A 19,976-nucleotide genomic window follows, 5' to 3' on the forward strand; every position below is an offset into this window, starting at 1 on the left:
TTCCTACCCTATCATCTGCTTTGCTTTTTAACCAATACTATTTTCCCCTGCCTTTAAAATATATTAAAAAAAATTTTAAACTTATGCAAGCAATACATGAAAATATTCTCCCTTTAAAAGAGCAACAGCATTCTATACATAAGGCTAAAGATTCATTGACTGTCTCTCAATCCTGGTTCTTTCTTTAAATTGCCTGTTACTATTCTTCGACCACTTATCTCTTAGATTTTTGGGTTTTTATATATTCTGGATATTAACTCTGTGCCTATTTCATACTTTTTTTTCAAGTGTAGCTTGATATTTACTTTGTTAGTATTTCAGATGTAAAACATTTCAGAATTTTGATGCAGTCAAATCTGTTGTTTCCATTTAATTTTTATTAAAAATTTTTTGTGTCCTAGATGAGGTCTTCCTTATCCAAAGATGGTATTTTTAAGGTTTTCTGAATAATACTTTTTATAGCTTAAAAATGTTTATGTCTTTATCATCTGAAATTTATTTCTCTGAAAGGTTTGAGATAGTAATGTTGTGCTTTCTTTCGTGGTTTCATTGTCTTTGGAAGAGCCAATTATCTCTTCAGCATTTATTGATTAGTCTGTCTTTTCTCCACAGACATGAAGTGCCTTCTCTTTAATATGCCAGATTTCTCTATATTCACAAGTCTACTTTTGAGTTTTTTAATTCAATTCCACTTTCATATTTGTGTGTTTCTGCACCATACTACACTCTTGTAATGACCATAGCTTTGTAATATTTGGTATCTGATATAGCTATTTTTCCTCTACCCGCCCCCTACGATCTTCTGTAACAGTTCCTTGAAAAAGTTTCATGAAAAATCTTTTTGGGGTTTCGATTAGAATTGCAGTACATATGTAAATTTGAGACTTGGACTGACATCTTTATAGTACTTTTACCATCTACACTTTAATTAACTCCACTTACTCATATTTTCTTTTATGCCATTCAGTAAAAGTTTTATAGCCTTGTCTATAAATGTTCTTTATGCTATTAATTGTTACTGTGTATGGAATCATTAAGCTATCATATTTTCTGAGAAATATTTGCTAGCTTATAAAAATGCCATTGATGTTCTCCTTTCTTCAATTAATGTGAATATTAATAAGTCTCTACTTTTGAATTACTCTTGCATTCCTGAGATAAACCTCACATGATCATAATGCATTATTTTTTCATTCACTGCTGAATTAGAATTTCTAGTATTTTACTTAGGATTTTTACACCCATCTTTATAGATAAAAGTGTTTTTTTTTTCTTGTCCTAAAGTTACCTTAACAATATAAGTTGGATAATTTTCTGTGCTTTTCTATGATTTGGACCAATTTACAACAGATGGAAGTTACCTGTTTATTAAAGGTTTAGAGAACTTGACTGTACAACCACCTAGACTTAGTACCTTTTTTGGGGATAGAACTTTACCATTTCATTTTCAGATTTTCTACATCTTTGTAGACTACTTAAAAATTGTATATTTTCCTATAAAGTTATTCATATTTTTTCAGCTCTATTGATATAGTTATTTTCTTATAATAAAAAAAATCTGCTCATGTGTTATTATATTATCTCCTGTTTTATTCCTGATAACTTTTCTTGTTCCTTCTTTTTTCTTAATCATATTTGCCAAAGAAAGAAATCTATTTTTATTAGGCTTTTAAAAAGAGTTTTGCTCAACTCTACTCACTTTTTTCTGTTTGACTAACTTCTGCTTTTATCGATGGCAGTGTTTTTCAACTTTTTCTTATTATCACCCTTCTAGGAGAATTTTAAGACATTTCTTTTTCCCTAATCACTCCCACTCCAAATCCTAAGCCATATAGTGTATATCTATTTATGAAGTATGGCCTTTTGGAGGGCCACAACCATTGTGATATGTAACATGTTTTTCACCCCTCAAGAACCAGTTTTTGCTCCCTTGGGGGCAGTATCTTCCCTATTGAGAATGCACTGTCTGTGGTAATGTCTTTTTCTACTTTCTTTGAATTTGTTTCCCTTTTCTCGTGAAATTGAAAGCTTAGTTTATTCACTTAAAATGTTTTTTTTATTAAAAAATTTGAAGCTTTAGACCACACTTCTTTCCCCAGGGTCTGCCCCAGTGCTACACTTCTTTCCCTTTCTTGCATCACAGAAGTTTTGCTAGGTAATGCTTTTGGTTTTCATTCAGTTCTAAACTTTGTGACCGCCCTTTTATCTGAGTTATATAGAGGTTTGCTTTTACATTTCCCAATGCATGGGTTTTTTGGTTATATTTTTGTTGCATTTTTATGTGATTACCTGTCTGGAGTTTGTTGAGACTTCTATCTTACAAATGGCCAACAAGAATACCTGCAATCTTTCAACATTCACTTGGATGTTTACTGTAGGCTTTTGGAGGATACCTTTCAGTAATTTAAGAATTTGTTTTTTGTTAATAGTGTGTTAAGGTCTTTTAAAATTAAATCACAAGTTGGGTTTGGTTTTAACAAATAGTTACTTTGGAGCCAATTGAGATTATCATGCTTTCATCTTCTTGAATTCTATTAATTTAATTACTTTGATAATATTTCTTTTGTTTCATCTATCTTATGCTTTTCCTTGGACCTGACTCTATACATTCTCCAAGCCATAAATGTGATCCTATTCCATTTACAATGGTAGTATCACTGAGACTAAGCTAAAAATGTTACAAATAATGTCTTTACTTTCTGTAACCATCTAGTATACTTACATTAGTGGTGAAGGAATAATTTTCTATTCAGGTAAGTACCTCTTGATATTCCCTTCATCAGAGATCCCTGGTGGCGGTAGGCATTTCTACTTTTTCTGAGAGCTTGCTTGCATTATCCTTCGGGTTCCAATTACCTCCTCTCACCTAATAACGACTAAACCACCACCCTTTTTTAGAATCCCATCTTTAAGATTGCTTGGGTCCTGGTCTTTCCCATTTGTATTGTTAATTCTATCCTCTAAGAACACATTCTTTCTTCTAAAGAAATCCTTCTCTTCTTCCAGCTCAATCAACCTATCTTCCTTTACTCAGTTTTTATCCTCCCACTGCTTCTGTTTCAACTTCAAGATCTAATACATGTATTTAAAACAAATATGGTTCCGACTTGATTCCCTGAATACACCTGGTTCCCCGGAAGAGAAGAATCCAGGCACACCTGGATTTTTAAAATACTCTTCCTAGCTTTTGGGATTATAATGGCATCTCTTTTCTCTACCTCAAACCCCTATATAGCAAACATTTGCATTCTTCTTTTTATATTTATCATTAAAATACACAATTCCTCTGTGATTGAAAGCACAGCTTGAATCCCTGAAATTCCACCATCAGGGCTATATAGTCAACACACCTGTCACCAACTTGGGACACAAATAGAAGGTGACTCTGAATATCGCATGTGAATTAAAGAACTTGGCCCCACACATAGGTCTCTCTCTGGTTCCACAGAAGGTTGTAATTCACATCAAGAGAAGAGGGAACCAAATTGGGTGAAACTGATCCTACACTACCTGCTAATCCTCAGCACAATTTAGGGCTAGAATCCCTAAACTTTTGTTCCGAAGTACACATGGAACTTACATCATTGTACCTTAAAGTTTTCATCTGTGATTCTGGCTGAGAATAAAGGAAGCACAAATTATTCCATTCAATAGTGCATTTCACTTCTGCAGCAAGCCTGCCTCAACTGTGTCTGTATGAATCAAGGTCAGCGACAGTGGTCTGTTCAGCCTACTTTTTTAAAGCCCTATGTCTGGTACCTCTAAAAAAAATTGTAGCTTGCCTATGGACACTAGCTACCATAAGCTGCTAGGACACGAAAAGGCCAAAAAACTGAAAGGCCCAAGATCAGTACAGCACTAATGCCCTGGTACACCAGATGTCCTACCTCCGCACATCTTATTTGGTACCCTAATCTAGTCAGAGTGCCTATTTTGCAAGATGTAACAGTTAATGCATATTCACATGTACTGCAACTTAAGGGGGAAAATTAATCATATCCCTTTCTCCTCTAAGTTCTCAACTGAGTAATAGATACAGGAAACAGACTAATGAGGATCAAAATATTAGTATTTTGTTGATGAAGCTGTACCTATGGACAAATCCAGGTTTTCTAATACCATCCCTCCACTGGCTCTTCTACTTCTCCCAATTCCTAGCATTGGGATTACATACCCAAAGGAGAATATTCAAAGGAAACACTTACCTGGAATGTTTCAACAAACACTGTTGCCCCAAAAGTGGAGATAGAGGTGCTCTTCAGACTGCCTCTGGAAGGCAGGCCTGGGCCTCAGCAGGTGTGCTTACCATATGAAAGAAAGTTTTGAGTGGAGTGCATACACATTGCAGGCAAAGAGGTGTAAAAGAGAGAAGAGAGCTGTGTGTGTGTATAAAATGAACCTCCTCCCTATGTCTCTATCAGAGAACATAATCTTCCTTTGGGGAAATGTGAGTAAAACATAGAGAAAGGGACCAAGAGTGATATTCCAATATGGTTTCCTACTTGGAGAAGAACAGGGAAATTGGGACAAAGACAGATTCTTGTCCCCACTGGTAGGGACAAGGCCTGTGCTCTTCACCACTACCAGCATGGGTAGGGAACCCAATTCCCTCACACCCAAGGTCTGATCTGGAATTCATCTCCAGCTTCCAACCCAGATTTCAGGAAGACTTCTATTAATAGATTCTGTTACTAGGTCATTCCTACATCAGAACACAGGATGGGAGAGATGGAACAAGAGCCCAGACGTTCAGGCAGATCCCAACCAATACCCAGACGTTTACTAGCTGAGTTCCATCTGTTTAACAAAAAGAAGCAAAAGAAACACCAATAAAACTAGGAATCCCCTTCCAAGGCACTTCACTAGGTGCTCCTCAAGAACTGTCTGGCCGCTGGAATGAAGAGGGTAACAGTACCAAGACTAAGACAGACAAATCTTGCTTCCATTATCTGGCTATTGTAGTGTCTGGATGTCTCCCTCCCCACCACCCCAAGTCCGAGGAGGAGTTATTGAAAGACATGCCACATGAAGACTGTCAGAGGCCATCTGCAGATGAAAGACTCCAAGGTAGAAGAACCCAAATAAGGACAATACTTGGGAGATAGAGGATCAAAAGATATTTATCAAATGGTGGTTGAAAAAGCCAAGCTTTTTTGAGCTTAATTCCAGAATGGTGAGCTTCATGGGTCCACCTCCCCAATAGATCTACTGAAGAGGACAAAGGTGAAATCATATTTCTCAAGGGGACCCAGAGTGTTCTTCCTATCCAGTCCCAGCTGATGAGACAAATGGACCAAAGGGAGGAGTCTTCCCAACACTAAAACCCACCTCCACAACTGGGGGCCTCTGACTCCAATATGCTACTCAAGGAGAGCTCCACTTTCCCTGGTTAGTCCACATCAGGAAACACCGAAGCTCTTTAGGTTCACAAGCCATATCCTTTGGGCCCTTCCTAAGGACCCTCCCCTCACTTGGTGTAGGAGCACTTAGCAGAGACCCAATGCAAGTTTGTATCACTCACTCTCTTGAGGATGCTGGAAGGCACAGGACCAGGAAGCAAACAAACAACAACAAAAAATTGGCATTGAAAATTCATCTGATCAGGTCAAAATACAAAACCTTTCCCAGGATGCCAAAGAGTCATTCCCACTCTAAGTCTACATGGTGTGGAAGGAGGAATGGACTCAACCTGCTTTGGGGCTAAACACAATAGGCAAAGGGTTTAGTGGGAACTGGACACTTGAAGAAACATAGAAGTGATAGGACAGGGAGAGAAGGAATCCTGGTGGCAGAGAGAGTGGTGTCCTTTGACTAAGCGCCCAAAGAGAGAGGAGGTGGAATAACCAGTGTGAGGGAAAGGATCACTTAGAAGGCTACATAATGGCTTCCAGTCCTAGTCATGGCTTTTGCCAGCAACTCAGCATGTGATTTTGAGCTTATCTAGGCTTCAGCATCCTCATTTGTAAAATGGAAGAAAGCAGTTTATTTAACTAGATACCTGTTATGGTCCTCTGAGATTATGGCACCCTTCACAAGTGTGATTGATGTACTATTACAAGATATTCAGGAGGGAACCTTACCAGAGCATGAAATGCCTGTCAGCCCCATCTCTAATGAAAGGGTCACACATACACAAATTCACACATACATAAGCAGAGTCGCCGACGATTTCATCCATAGCAGCAGAGATACATATAGAAAATAAATAAATACTGTTGATAATTTCTGCACTGGGGGAGAGGGGTCCTGAGGGTGTTACCTGGAGGGACTCCAAGGTTAGGAGAGAAGGGTCCTCCTATCTGATAACAACTTCCACTTCCCTGTTCCTTCCCGAAATCCAGGGCAACCAGCTCTTTAGAAGAAGCCACTCTCACCTTCTCCTCCCCAAACCACCAACTCACCTGTTGCAAACAAAAATGCACAGACCCGGAGGGAAATAAACCCCTAGCTAGCCACTAAGAAATGAACAGAATCTACCACACCTGAGATTATTTAGAGTGGGCAGCTGGGACCTCATGTCCTTATTTCCCTGAATATTAATAATAGTTCTGAAAGGTTTTGTTTTGGACTTATCTCACCCAAAGTCACTTGGGTTTGCCCTCTGGGTGAAGGGGTATCTAGCTTGGACCACCCTTTTATTCCTTATGCTTTTATGGCTGTTTCCAAATTTTTAAACCAATCTCACTGTCAGAGTGAGCCAGGAAGTTACCCTCTCCAAATAGGAATCCAAATAGGAAGGAAGGCAACGACGCAAGTGTAGGGTTCCAAACAATGCAGCAGGACCTGCAAACAGCCTTGCACCACTCCCCTGACACCAAGAAGCATCTCCCAGTCTACATGGACTCTTACATGACCTCTCCTAGCAGAGGTAGCTGGGGCAATTGGGGAATAGAGGACATCAACCTCCCATCAACCTGGGATCCCTGTTTAAAAGATACTAAAAATAAATTAGTAAACATTGCTGTTCACAGAAATAGAAATCATTTCTGTTTCCAAAGGCCTCTCACCATCCCAGACCTGGATATTTCCAAGACTGCCACCCCTGTCACTGTCTCCAAGGTCCGCCCTGGTGGGTGGGTAAGACACCAGAGTCCTCTGAGACTGCGAGCTCCTCGGGCACCTGAGAATTCCAGTTTCACATCTCTGGTTCCAGGGAAGGGAGAGTCTTCAGGACTCTGGAGAGTACCGGGGTTCATCCCTTCTCACCAATTCCTGGGGGATGTTTGAGGCAACCTCCCCCCTCCCCCTTTTAGGATGATATGCGTGTTGTAAGAATTCCTGCTATTTACGGGTCCCCAATCCCTCCCCAGAGTCCAACGTGACTGCCTGGATCCACCCTTAGAGCAAAGGAACCAGTCTGTGCCTTGGCCTAATGATTCTGGGAAAGAGGGCTGGGCAAAGAGAAGGCAGGGACAACAGCCTGGGGAGCGTCCTTGAAGGGACGACTAACAGCACGGACTGTCAGACAGGCAGGTGGTGAGGCCGGGCGTCTGGCCAGTGACGGAGTTGGAGCTGTCCACTAGACAGGTGGGTTGCGACTGGACGCGGGGAGTGCGACGGCGCCCCCGGTATTCGATCATGTCGGGATGATAGGCTGGGTGGCGACGAGCATGCTTGGTCAGGTGGTCGCTCCGGGAGAACTGCTTGGGGCAGAGGGGGCAGGAGAAGCGCTTCTCGCCCGTGTGCGTCCTGTAGTGACGGGCCAGCTCGTCGGAGCGCGTGAACTTCTTGTCGCAGTCGAGCCAGTCGCAGGAGAAAGGGCGCTCACCCGTGTGGGTGCGCTGGTGGGACTTGAGATGCGACGACTTGTAATAGGCTTTGTTGCAGCCCGGGAAGGGGCAGCGATGGCGCTTGGCTGCAGGTGTAACTGGCCTCCGACGGGCGACAGTACCTGTGGCGGGGGCGGGACCCACACCAGGGGCCACGCCAGAGACCCCGCCGGGGGCCGCAGGCACTCCCGGGATAGCAGGCGCGCCTGGCACCCGAAGGGCGTCGGAGGAGTGCGTGGACCAGGAGACTTCCACCGCGCCAGAGGCCAGGGCCGGCTCTGAGCACAGGGTCGAGCCGAAGCCCCGCGTCGGGTCGGAGAAGCCGGACGAGGCGCGCGGAGCTTCCCCCGAGTCCTCCCCGAAGCCCTCCCCGCAGTCGCCGCGCAAGTCAGCCAAGACGCTTGCAGCCAGCAGGTGGGGCGCGGCGCCGCCCGCGCCGGGGCTGGGGGCGGGGACCTGGGGGAGCCGGGGGACGGACGCGGGCCCCGGGGGCCCTGGACCCGGCAGAGCGGACTCCGGCGGCGCCGCACCCACCTCCGAGCCAGCGGCTCCGCCCGCGCCCTCGGGGTCCAGCGGGCGGCGGTGAAGCACAGCGCCCGCGGACATGGACACCAAGCACTCGGCGGCGAAGTAGTCCAGGCACGCCACGGCCGCCGACATGCTGGCACCGCCCGGCCGCCGGCGGGCGCCGTCCGAGCGCGGCCGGCCGCGGGCGAGAGACTTCTCGGGAGGGTCCGTCCCGCAGCCTCGGAGCGAGAAGCAGGAGGCCCGGCGCGCGCCGCCCGCCGCCGCCGCCGCCGCCGCCGCCGCCCGCGCGGAGCCCGCCCCGCCTGACGCGCCCCTGACGCACCGGAGCCGCGGGGGCGGCGGACCCGCCCCGGCCCGCAGGACACCCCCTCGGAACGCGCGGCCCACCGGGCTAAGTCATTTTTAACTGCCCGGGAAATTATCTTGTCTTCGCATTCTTGCCTCTGCTGGTGAGCCAGGTAATTTTAATAAAGAGAAAACTCCCCGATCGTAACTTCTGGGCAGCCTGCCGGCTTCGTCCCCCCTTCGCCCGCTGGTCCTCCGCCAGCTGGGTGTCCGGCGGAGTCGGAGAAACTTTTTTTTTAAGGGGAAAAAAATTGCTAATACCTGACATGTCTTGCGATTCATAATTACGATCGTTAGTTAGGAGGGCTGGAATTGCTTTTCACTTCTGTCCTCCGCTCTCAGACCAAATTTAAAATAACCCCCAAGTCCGCACCAAAGAAGTTTTCTCATTTAACCGTTCCACTGTTAAGCCAGCGTCGGTACCAATTCCCTAAATAGATCCACTACGTACCCATTAATTAAAAGCATTTGCCCCAGAAATATTTTTAACCTTAAAAAAGCAAAGAATCCTCTCATGATTGAAATTGAAACTTAAAATCCTTTGAGTAACGATTTAACTATTCAGCCAACGAAAGAAAAATGCATGTTTAAACTGCATTAACCTGTCACAGGCATCCAAACAAATTTCCACGCTGAAATATAAATTATAGACTAGCAGCGAGATAAACACTTTAAAATGGACTCCCACAATTTTAATAATAGAAAGTCACGTTTCCAATTAGGTGGCGTCTTTTATTTTTCTTTTGACAAAAATTAAAAGTAAGAAAACATAGCAAATGGTATAGAATTGCTCATATGGTGTTTTGTGACTGGAGGTTTTTCTTTCATTATAATCATATATGTAAAATTTTTCAAACATTTCTTCATTGCTTTCATTTTCTGCTTCCTTTGATTTTTAAAAAATTAAAAACACAGAGAAGCAGGCAGGATAATATCTAAAAATGGTCAGAGCTTGGGTTTTGATGTACGTAGGCTTTACTTATATATTGGAGAATTATGCTCATTTTATTTGTAATTCAGTACTTTTTCTGTTGAAAATTAAGAATATATATACATCAAGAATAACATACAGTCATGTGTTTACTTCTTAGAATAATCAAATGTGAAATATGTGTCATATTTGCTTCAGGTTTTTTATTTAAAGATTACAGATAGAGTTGAATGTCACTTTCTCTCCCAAGTCGGACTCAACTTCTCCCTCCTCTACCCTAGATAATCAGTATTACAAAGTGTGTATTCTTCCAGCGTTTGTTATTATGCCTTGTTTACCTAATTACCTGTATGTTTATATGTAAATATTATACCATGCTTATGCATTTGAAATTTATTTACAAATACAGTAGTGTCATATCATTTTGCAACTTTTTTCCCCTCTGTATGGTTTTGAGAACTATCCATGTTTCCTATATTAAAGAAACTACTTTATTCTTCTCAGTAGTTGTATAATATTGTCAGCTTTATTATTTTTGTGGAGATTCTATTCTATTAATCTAACTATCTGTACTAAAACAGGTAATGATTACAAAGTTCCTTGCCTCAAGATGACAATTAACTCCCAATCTACACATCTTAAAAGTTTATCAGAGGTAGAATTCTTTACTAGCTGTTTTTCTTTTAATTTTACTATTTGGAGAAAATGTAAGGTATTTAAATTACAGAGAGATTATTACAAGCACCCAGGTACCTATCCAGTATAACTGATAAATGTCAACGTTTTGCCATATCTGTTTTTTTTTAAAATGGAACTATTCAACATTTCTGATAGATTTGAAGCCCCTTTGTAGTCCTCCATCCTTTTCCCCAAAGGCACACACTATTGTGAAGTTGGCATGTAATTTTCTAATGTAGATTTTATACTTTTACTGCATATGAATCTATAAAAATACAGAATATTGCTTTGTTTTTTTAATGTACATGTGTGGTGTTAGGCTGTAAATATTCTGTGACTTATTTTTTTCCTTCATAGTATGTTTTTATTCTTTCTCTCCATGTTAAATATAAATCCAGTTCATTCATTTTAATTGCTATATTGTGGATCCATGCATATGAATGTGCTGTGTTGATACATTCCCCTATTGATGAATATTTAAGCTGCTGCCAATATTATGGTATTACAGGCAGTGCTAATTTGAGTATACGTGTCCATGTGTCTCTTGCACATATGTGAGAATTTATCTGTGTATCTACTTAGATGGAGAATTGCTAGGCTACACATACATTTTTGGCTTTATTAGGGACTGCCAAATGGTTCTTGAATTTACACACCCACGAGCAGTTATGAGAGTTCTTGTTTCCCTCACATGACCTTCAACACTTTCTGGATTCAGACTTTTCTTATTTCTGACAATCTGATTTTTGTTAAATGCAGTATCTTGTTGTTTTGTTTGAATTTCCCTCACTGGTAGTGAGGTTGAGCATTTCTTCATATATTGATTGTCTGTTAAGGTCCTAATTCTGTGATTTGTTTTTTCACAAACCTCATTCATTTTCCCAGTGGGCTGTGTATATTTTCACCTTTCTTTTTATTTGTAAGAGTTCATGTGTATAAAAATTATATTTTCTCATTCTGTGGATCCTCTTTTAACTGCTTTTCGTGTCTTTGTAATATGTAGTCATATTCATATCATAAACGATAATACATCTTTATCATCTGTGTCGTTTGTGTCATATTAAAGAAATCCCTCCATGCCTGATGCCATGAAATAGCCTTTTATAATTTTTTTCCTTAATGTTTTAAAGTTTTGTTTTCCACACTTGTAAAATTTATCCACCTGGGACTTTCTGAATGGTGGCAAGCATGAATTTAATTTTATTCCTTCTCTCCCCCGTATGGAAACCTGTTGTCCTTACCTGATTTACTAGATAGTCTTTCATTTCCCTCATAATGTGTTTTGCCACCATGATGTAAATTAAATTTCCACATAGTCATCAATATGCTCCTTCTTTGTCTTTTTCCACTGATCAAACCAATTCTGACCCAATACCATACTGTTTTAATTATTATGGCTTTATAATAAGTCTTCATGTCTGGAAGGGCATTTCCTCTTTTTGTTCATTTAAAAAAATTGTACTGGCTATTTTTGGACTTCTACTCTTCCATACTAACTTTAGCATCTGTTTTTCAACTTCCACTGGGGAACCCTTGGTATTTTGCTGGGTTAAATTTATAGATTAAGCTTGGAGAGATTGGACATCTTTATAAAATTGAGCCATCCAATACATTAGTATTATTCTGATTTCTTCATATCCTTCAATAACATTTTATAATTTGTATATACAACTCTTGTACTCCTTGTTAGATTTATTCCTAGGTACCTTACAGTTTTTGTTAGTGTTCTAAGTGGGATTCTTTTTAAATGTTTTAATTGGTTATTTGTTGCTGTTTGGAAATATTATCTTGTTTTAGCAAACATGCTGAACTTTCTTATTAAATAGCTTATTTGCATGTTCTTTGGTATCTTCATGTTGATAATCATGTTATCTATACATAACACTCTTAATACTTTTCCTCTTTTATATCTCATTGGTTAGGTTGGGACCTCCAGTATCACATCAAATAATAAAGGTGAGAAGCAAGCATTATTTTCCTATTTCTGTCTCATTGAGCATGTTTCTAATGTGTCATCATTATTTATATTTGTTGTAAAGTTTTGGTAGAAACCCTTTATCAGGTTAAGTAGTTCCTTCTATTCCAGTTGAGTTGAAAGTAGGAATATTTTCTAAAATTCCTACGAAGTGAATATTGAATTGTATTAAATGCCTTTTCTAAAACTATTGAGGTGATTAGATTTTGTCTTTGACATGCTAATGTAATGGGTCACTTTGCAGATTTTTCTTATGTGGACCTGTCCTTCCATTCTTTGAGGTCCACCTTGTTTTGCCATAATGTACTATTATTCTTTAATACACTGCTTCATACAATTTGCAAATGCTTTATTATAGCATCTATGCCATAAGTGATATTGGTTTATAAGTTTCTTGCAGTGCCTTTGTTCATGTTTGGTATCAGCATTATACTATGCTCATAAAATGCATTTGGAAATTTCTCTTTTTCTATTTTCTGTAACAGTTTGTATGAGATAGGTAGTATTTGTTCCTTGAATGTTTGGTAAATATCATCTGTGAAAGCATCATATTTTGAAATCCAATTCAACTGCTCTAACAGTTGTTAGTTTATTTGGGTTTTCCATTTCTTCTTGAGCCAATTTGGGTAATTAACGTTTTTCTTTAAAAATCAGATATTACATTTAAGCCTTCCAAGTTTTGGTATATTTGTCACAGCATTTCCTTACTATTTAAAAATTATCTATAGCATCTATAGTTATATCCTACTTTCTATTCCTGATATTATATATTTGTGAATTTTCTGTTTTTTCTTTTTTGTCTTTCTAAATAGCTGGATTTTGTTGACACATCTGTTTCCTCTTAAATATATATTTGTTTAATTTCTGCACTTATTTTTATTCTCTCACACTTTTGTTGGGTTTGTGTTATTTTTTTTTTTTAGAAAAAGCTTTTCAAATTAAATACCACATGAATTTCCAGTCTTTATTGTTTTCTAAAATATAATTTAGGGCTATAAATTCCTCTTGAAGAGAAATTTCCCTTGCTTATCTGTGTCCCACAAGGTTTCCAAATAGTGCTTTTGTGGTTATTCAGCTCTAAATACTTCATAATTCCACTGTGATTTCTTATACACTAGTTCAGAAGGGGTGCTTTCCGTGGATAACAGGATCTTTCCTACCAACAATGCCAAAAAGATAATATTTCCTTTTGTGCAGGTGATCACCAAAGGGAAACTCTTTCTAAAAGAAAGGACGTGCCTCTGTGTTTAAGGTAAGTGGTACCAGAAAACAAGCAGTTTTTAAGCAGTGTTGTGAGGATCTGGAAATGTTTCACCAGTGAGGGTTCGGCTGTTGGGTTGACGTATGATTCTAGATATTCATCCATTCATCTCATTCACACTGATGGCTTTTTGTATGCCAAGCTTTCTTCTAGGCACCAGGAGTTACAATAGTGAACAAAAATAAATAAGTAAAAACTTGCTTATTTTTTTCTTGCTTATATTTTTCTTAATTTGTGGATGTGGTGCTGATATTGCAAATTATCTGGAAGATCCTCCTGAATTTTGGAAAAACCATGCAAATGAGAGATTTGGGTTTGAACACTAATACTGGCTGGAAGGATGCTGAAGTGGCTCCTCTAGGTGCAGTGGCAGATACCCAGTCTGATTGCTGAGCAGGACCCCCTGAGAGGAGGTCTGTGGCTGAGAAGCAGCAGGATTGGAGGGGATTGCAGAAAAGAGATGCCTTGTATATAGTGAGTTTCGCTGGAAAGGGAGGGGAGTTTTCATGTTGTTTATTGTTGCTTCTTGGGATCAGGGGATTCACTGGATAAAGGGCAGGGCATTAGTTGTTCAAGTTGAGAAGGGTTCAGGGTCCCTACAGCTTGCTCCATCACGAGCTATTCTGTAACCAGGGCACGTGTGTAACCTCTTAGGAACTGGCTTTGGAATATAGAGGGGGATTATTTGAAATGGAAAGTAGAATAATGGTAATTTCTCAGCATAGTGTCTACCATAGCCTTGACGTACATGTTACAGACATAATATCTCTCCCAAGCCCATTCTAAAGCTTCCAGGAACAACATCAAAAAATGCTCCTCTAGGCTTTGAGAGGCTGACCTGTCCATCCCTTTGGTCACAAGTGACTCAAAGGAGGTGCATAGAAGGCATTCTGTAAATGTATATAGAATAAATGAATAGGAATCTATAAATTGACAAATTAGTACCATGATTCATTCATGATTACTAATTGCAAGTAGACATTCAACATTCCCAGAAATATTGCTAACTTGTTTGCCTCTGTGCCATTCTCCTTCCTACCTTTTGGCAAAAGCCAGTCCATTCCCCTGAATTACAGCCCCATGACTTCTTACTCTTTCAGGGTCCATAATATATCCTCTGTTTCCAGCATCTTCTGTCTCTCCTCCACTTAATAATTTGAATCAACATTCAATAATGGATTAATATCTCCAATTAAAAAAATACCTCTGTCTTTCTTTCTTGACTCTCTATTGTCCTCTCACTATGGCCACACTGCCATATTCCCCTTCAAAGCCAAATTTTTCGAGAGCTGAATATATTCTGTATTTTCTGTCACTACTTTCTTATTCCCATGCACAGAGTATTATTAAAACTGCCCCAATATTTAGACCTCATTTTGCTACAGCAATTTTTCTTGCACAGGTATATACATATAAAATGCACAAAAATGTGAGAATACTTAATGTTATTGAGGTGTACACCTAAAAATGGTTAGAATGGTAAATTTTGTTATATATATTTTACCACAAAAAATCTTTGTTTTCAAAAAGAAAAAATATCAGCATTCACCTCCAAATTGCTAAATCCAATCCTCAAATTACTAAAACTCTTAGAGCACTCTAGTAATCCATGAAACATTCTCTTTCTCTCTCTCTTTTAGTTTCTGTACTACATTCTTGTGGCTTTTGGGGCTTTCTTCTTTGTAAATATTCCTTCTCTATCTTAATGGCTCATTTCTTCTCCTTTACTTACCCTTTACAATTAAGTTCTACAGAAATCTATACAATGCCCTCTTTTCTCAATCCTACCCAGTCTCTGTAGGTAATTTTTAACACTTCTCATGACTTAGGTACATCTGCATGCCAACAGCTTATGAAATTATCATCTTTACACCAGATCCATTTTCCAGGGATGTCAGGCAGTCTTATATCCCTCTGGCTATTTGATTGCTCCCCACCCCTCATAGATATTTCAGGCTTAATATATTCAAGAGACGAATTCTCGGTTGCTGCCCTCATACCTACTCTTCCTGCATTCTTCCCTGCTCAGTAAATTGCACTTTCATCCATCCTGTTCCTCAAGCTAGGAAATTGGGTGTCATTCTTGACCCCTCCCTTTCCATCAGCCCCCCACATTTAATTCATCTTCACAATTGGTTCATTCTACCTTCAAAATACATTTTGACTATTCACTTTTTTCATTTTCCCTGCCAACACCCTAATCCACATCACCACCATCTTTTGGTCAAACTATGGTAATACTGTAACATCTTCTTAGGCTCTGGGTATTAGGCTGTGGACATCTTGGGGAGCCATTATTCTACAAGGGTGACACAGAGTAAGTGAAAGGAAAGATAATAGGAGCATGGTAAGAGATGAATGAGCTCAGGGACCTGGGCAGGTGGGAAGCGAGTCATGTAGGGCCTTGGAAACCCACGTAAAGAGTGAGGCGGGAAGTCTGAGAGTCTGAGGGAGAACTTTGAGCAGTGACATGATCTGAATTACTTTGTAGAGGATCACACTGGTTGCTGCTTAGTGAATAAAGGAGGGCATGAGCAACAGTGGAAGCAGGAGACTAGTTGGTCAGCCATTGCAGAAATCCAAGCAAAAGGTGATGGTGCTTTAGACCAGTGTGGGACCAGTGAAGGCTGGGAGATATGGTCAGTGTCCAGATGTCTCTTGCAGGCAAAGTGAGGGACAGCTGCTTGCAGAGGGTTGGACATAGGGTAGGAGAGAAGGTGAAGACTCACAAATGACTCTAAGAATTTCAGCCCAGCAACTGAAAGAATGTACTTTTTCGGGGATGAGGGGACTTTAGAAGGAGCAGGATATAGCAGCTGGGAAGTGGGAGGTGGGTTTTGGAGACTCTGAGGTCCCTTTAGGCATTGCAGTGGAGATGCTGAGTAGGCAGTTGGATCTCTAAGTCTGAAGCTTTTGCAGTTTGCAGTTTGGCTTGCATCCCTGGCTGAGCAACAGGATAAAAGGATTCTTTTTTTAAAGCTACATACTTTCGTATGTATATTCCTGGAGGACAGGAATTCTAACTCTTGGTAGAGTTTCTCAAAATGCCACATATAATTATTTGTATAATACTTTTTTAGTAGAATAATAAGATATTATTTTTTAAAGTAATAGTTTAGTATTATCTCTAACAATTGAACATTTTCTATTTTACATAATTTAGTAATTTAGACCTATTGTTTTGGATTCAATTTCAATTCTTGGTAAAAGCCCTATGTTCTTAGCTGCCAGACTTCTTTTAGATCCAGCTGAATTTCTTTCATATTACACTCAGGCCCCTGGTAATTTACAAGTGTAAGTTAAGTACACATGACCTTTTGAAAAAGGGGTGAACGTTTGTTCGACTAATTTCAAATACTTTTTGGTGCCTGTAGTGTTGTGGGCTTTAAAAAATAACCTTTGACAGGAAGACATAGCTCATAGTAAATAATCAGTAAAAATTTCTGTGTAGTCAGACTGAGAGCAAAAACCCAACTGAGGTGTCCATATTAGAACAGAAAAAAGTGGGTGACAGAAGGTTCTACAGTATGATGGCCCAATAGTTCAGCAATATGTGTGGAGCCTAACAAGTCAGATTCAAATCCCAGCACAAGAACCAGGACCCTGTCCTTTCCCATGGAGGACTATAAGTTGGAGCAGCAATCTGACAATAACTGGTAGAGCTGACAGTGTGCAGACCCTTAGAAATTTCATGTCTGGATATATACCTTAGAGGACCTCTTGTCTTTTGCCCTATGACACAGCTACAGATATATTCAATAAAACATTTGCTGCAAATATTTGAAGCAATCTAAATATTCATAAAAATGCAAGGCAATATCATACAGTACTAAAAACAAATGAACTGAAACTAACTAGGTATTGGATGTTTTCTGTTCAGTAAACAGGGCAGAAAAAAACCCCAAGATTTTAGAACTCTGTGTCTAATATAATAGCATTTACCCAAAGGTTAAGTACTTGGGGATTATTACTAAATTAGCATGTTAGTTGTTAAAAGCACATGCTCTGCAGCCAGACTGCCAGGTTGTGGTGCCATTATTTAGCTGGTACCAGCTATGTGACCTTGATTAAGTTATTTCTCCTCATTTATAAAAAAGAGTTAATAACAGTACCTAGTTCATTTAGTTGTAGTAGGAACTTAATTACTTAACATAGGTAATGTGATTAGATTATCTATAGCAAGCACTATATTAGTTATTACATACTGTTTGTGTATTACCATCCCTGTATGTCCATAATATATCCATATAGTAAAAGTATAATTCATCAATGGATGTGATAAAAAACAAATTTGAGGCAGTAGTTATCTCTGGTGTTGGAGGAAAGGGAATGGGATTTCAACGTATTCTTTCATGTTTTATTTATTTTTTGAAAACCTGAAGCAAATAAAATATGATAAGATTTGTCAATATGGGTGGTGGATACACTCCTGTTTACTGTATTATTCTCTACACTTTTCTGTGTGTATGAAATATTTTATTAAAAAAAATCCCAGTACAGAGCCTGGAACCTTGCATGCACAAAGAAATATTTCCTAAATGAATGAATGATTAAAAAGTGACATTGGCGGGGTTGTGGGGTGAAGCAGCCCTAGGAACACTCAGTTCGACTTCTCTTTTATTCTGCTGTCTAGTCCCCGAGGAGAGCAGTGCGTATGCGGCCATTAGGACGGAGAGCTGCTCTTCAGCAACCATGGATTCAGGGAGACAATGGAGCAAGGCTTTCACGGCTCTGAGGGAAAATTATTTTGAACTTAGAATTCTATACCCAGGTGAACTTACCATTCAAGTGTGAGCAAAATAAAAACACTTTCAGAAATGTAAGCATTCAGAAAATATACCACTCAAACACCCTCTCTGGAAAAATAACTGAACAATGTATTTCAGGAAAATGAAAAATGAATCAAAGAGGAAGGCATGAGGGACACGAAATCTGGTTAGAACACACAGCAAAACTTGTGGTGACATTTAAAACCACTGTTGACTGACGAGAGTGGAGAGAGAGAAAGAGAGAGAGAGAACAGAATCTGAAATTAAAATCCTAATGATCCCTACTTGGGAGGCGGTCCGGGGAGAGAAGAAAAGTAAATGCATGAGAAGCCTCTGCACTTGTTTGGAGAGAAGCGAGTTATATTCACTAATAGAAGGTGCTGGTTTTATAAAACAAATTTAAGTATGTGCTGAAGAATTAGAGTAGCCGCTGGAAAAATTGAATAGGATATATAACTTCCTAACCATAAAAGAAAAACACAAGAAAGTGCCATCAATTTAACAGGGGAGGGGAGGCGGGCGAGTAAAGGAGAAACTGTCACAAAGTAGTAACAAAGCATAATACACAAAATAAAGTGCAGGCATTAGTCTGAGTGTCAGTAATCACAATGTGAATGGATTTCCTAACCCTGTGACAAGATGGAGCCCCTCAGACTGGAAAAGAAGGTCCCTGAGCCCTAAAGAGCTATGTGCTGTTTACCCCAAACATCTGAAACAAAATAACCCAGGGATTTAAAATTAAATGATAGAAACAGATGCAATAAACCAAATTAACATTTCAAGTAGGAAAAATATAAGGAAGTTTGATTAACATTGTTAAGAAGCTTTATACTCAAACAATGGGTATATATATATTTAAATCTAAATGACTATTTACAAAGAAAATTTCAATAGATTCTATAAAGTAGAAATTATACAACCTACATTCACTGACCACATGCACAATTATCATGTACCAACAACAAAAATAGTAAAAATGACAAACCGAAAAAAACCTCTATCCTCTTGAAAATGAGGAGGCACACTTCTAATTAACTTGGATTAAAGAGGAATTAAAATTGAAATTACAAACTACTTAGAACTGAACAAATGAGCACACTACATTTCAAGATCTGCGAGTGCTGCCACAGTGGTACAAATGGGAAGACTTACAGCTTTAAGTGCTTGGAGAAAACAGAAATTGTGAAAATAAATAAGCTAAGCATTTGGCTTAAAAGCTAGAAAAAGAACAGGGGAAGTAAATCCAAAGAAATGAAAGAGAATAAGAATAAACGTAGACATGAATGACATTTTTAAAATTAGGCTTCATTACAAAAACTGATTACTGTTTCTTTGTCAAGACCAATGAAATAGGTAAAGTCTTGGTGAATCAGATTAAGAAAAAAGGAGAAGATACAAATACTGTAAGGAACAAGAAATGTGGGTAAAGCTGAATGATTGTTATGTATAATTTTCAATAAATGCCATTAAAAATTAAGGAGAAATGTTTGACCCATAAAAGTGCAAATCACTAAAGTTGGTTCAGTAAGAGGGAGAAAACTTATGGGCCATCACCTAAAAATAAATGGAAAAATAATTTAAATCTACTTTAAGAAAGAAAAAAGCACCAGACTCAAGTAGTTTTGCAATCTGGAGCTACCAAAATGAAGGACTAGGTATTTCCTATGTTGCAGAAATGGTTCTAACCCATTAAAATAGATAGGAAGCGTTCCAGTGTATC

General features: G+C 39.4%; 1 protein-coding gene and 1 long non-coding RNA gene across 2 annotated transcripts; one reads left to right on the top strand and one right to left on the bottom strand.

Annotated features, from left to right (window-relative positions):
* Positions 1 to 5,144: 5,144 nt before the first annotated feature.
* KLF14 (KLF transcription factor 14) lies at positions 5,145 to 8,561 on the bottom strand. Its single transcript, XM_036909005.2, has one exon. The coding sequence runs from the start codon at positions 8,427 to 8,429 to the stop codon at positions 7,446 to 7,448; it is 984 nt and encodes a 327-aa protein (XP_036764900.2). The 5' UTR covers positions 8,430 to 8,561; the 3' UTR covers positions 5,145 to 7,445.
* Positions 8,562 to 8,659: 98 nt separating this feature from the next.
* LOC118924330 (uncharacterized) lies at positions 8,660 to 13,479 on the top strand. Its single transcript, XR_005029559.2, has 3 exons — positions 8,660 to 8,755; positions 12,174 to 12,207; positions 13,424 to 13,479. It is a non-coding gene; the product is annotated as an uncharacterized LOC118924330 (long non-coding RNA).
* Positions 13,480 to 19,976: the final 6,497 nt, after the last annotated feature.

Source organism: Manis pentadactyla, chromosome 7, assembly GCF_030020395.1.
Source record: "Manis pentadactyla isolate mManPen7 chromosome 7, mManPen7.hap1, whole genome shotgun sequence".
Classification (NCBI taxonomy): domain Eukaryota; kingdom Metazoa; phylum Chordata; class Mammalia; order Pholidota; family Manidae; genus Manis; species Manis pentadactyla.

Excerpts from the sequence above, each read along its gene's own strand:
- KLF14 (XM_036909005.2), bottom strand. The coding sequence starts at position 8,429 with ATGTCGGCGGCCGTGGCGTGCCTGGACTACTTCGCCGCCGAGTGCTTG.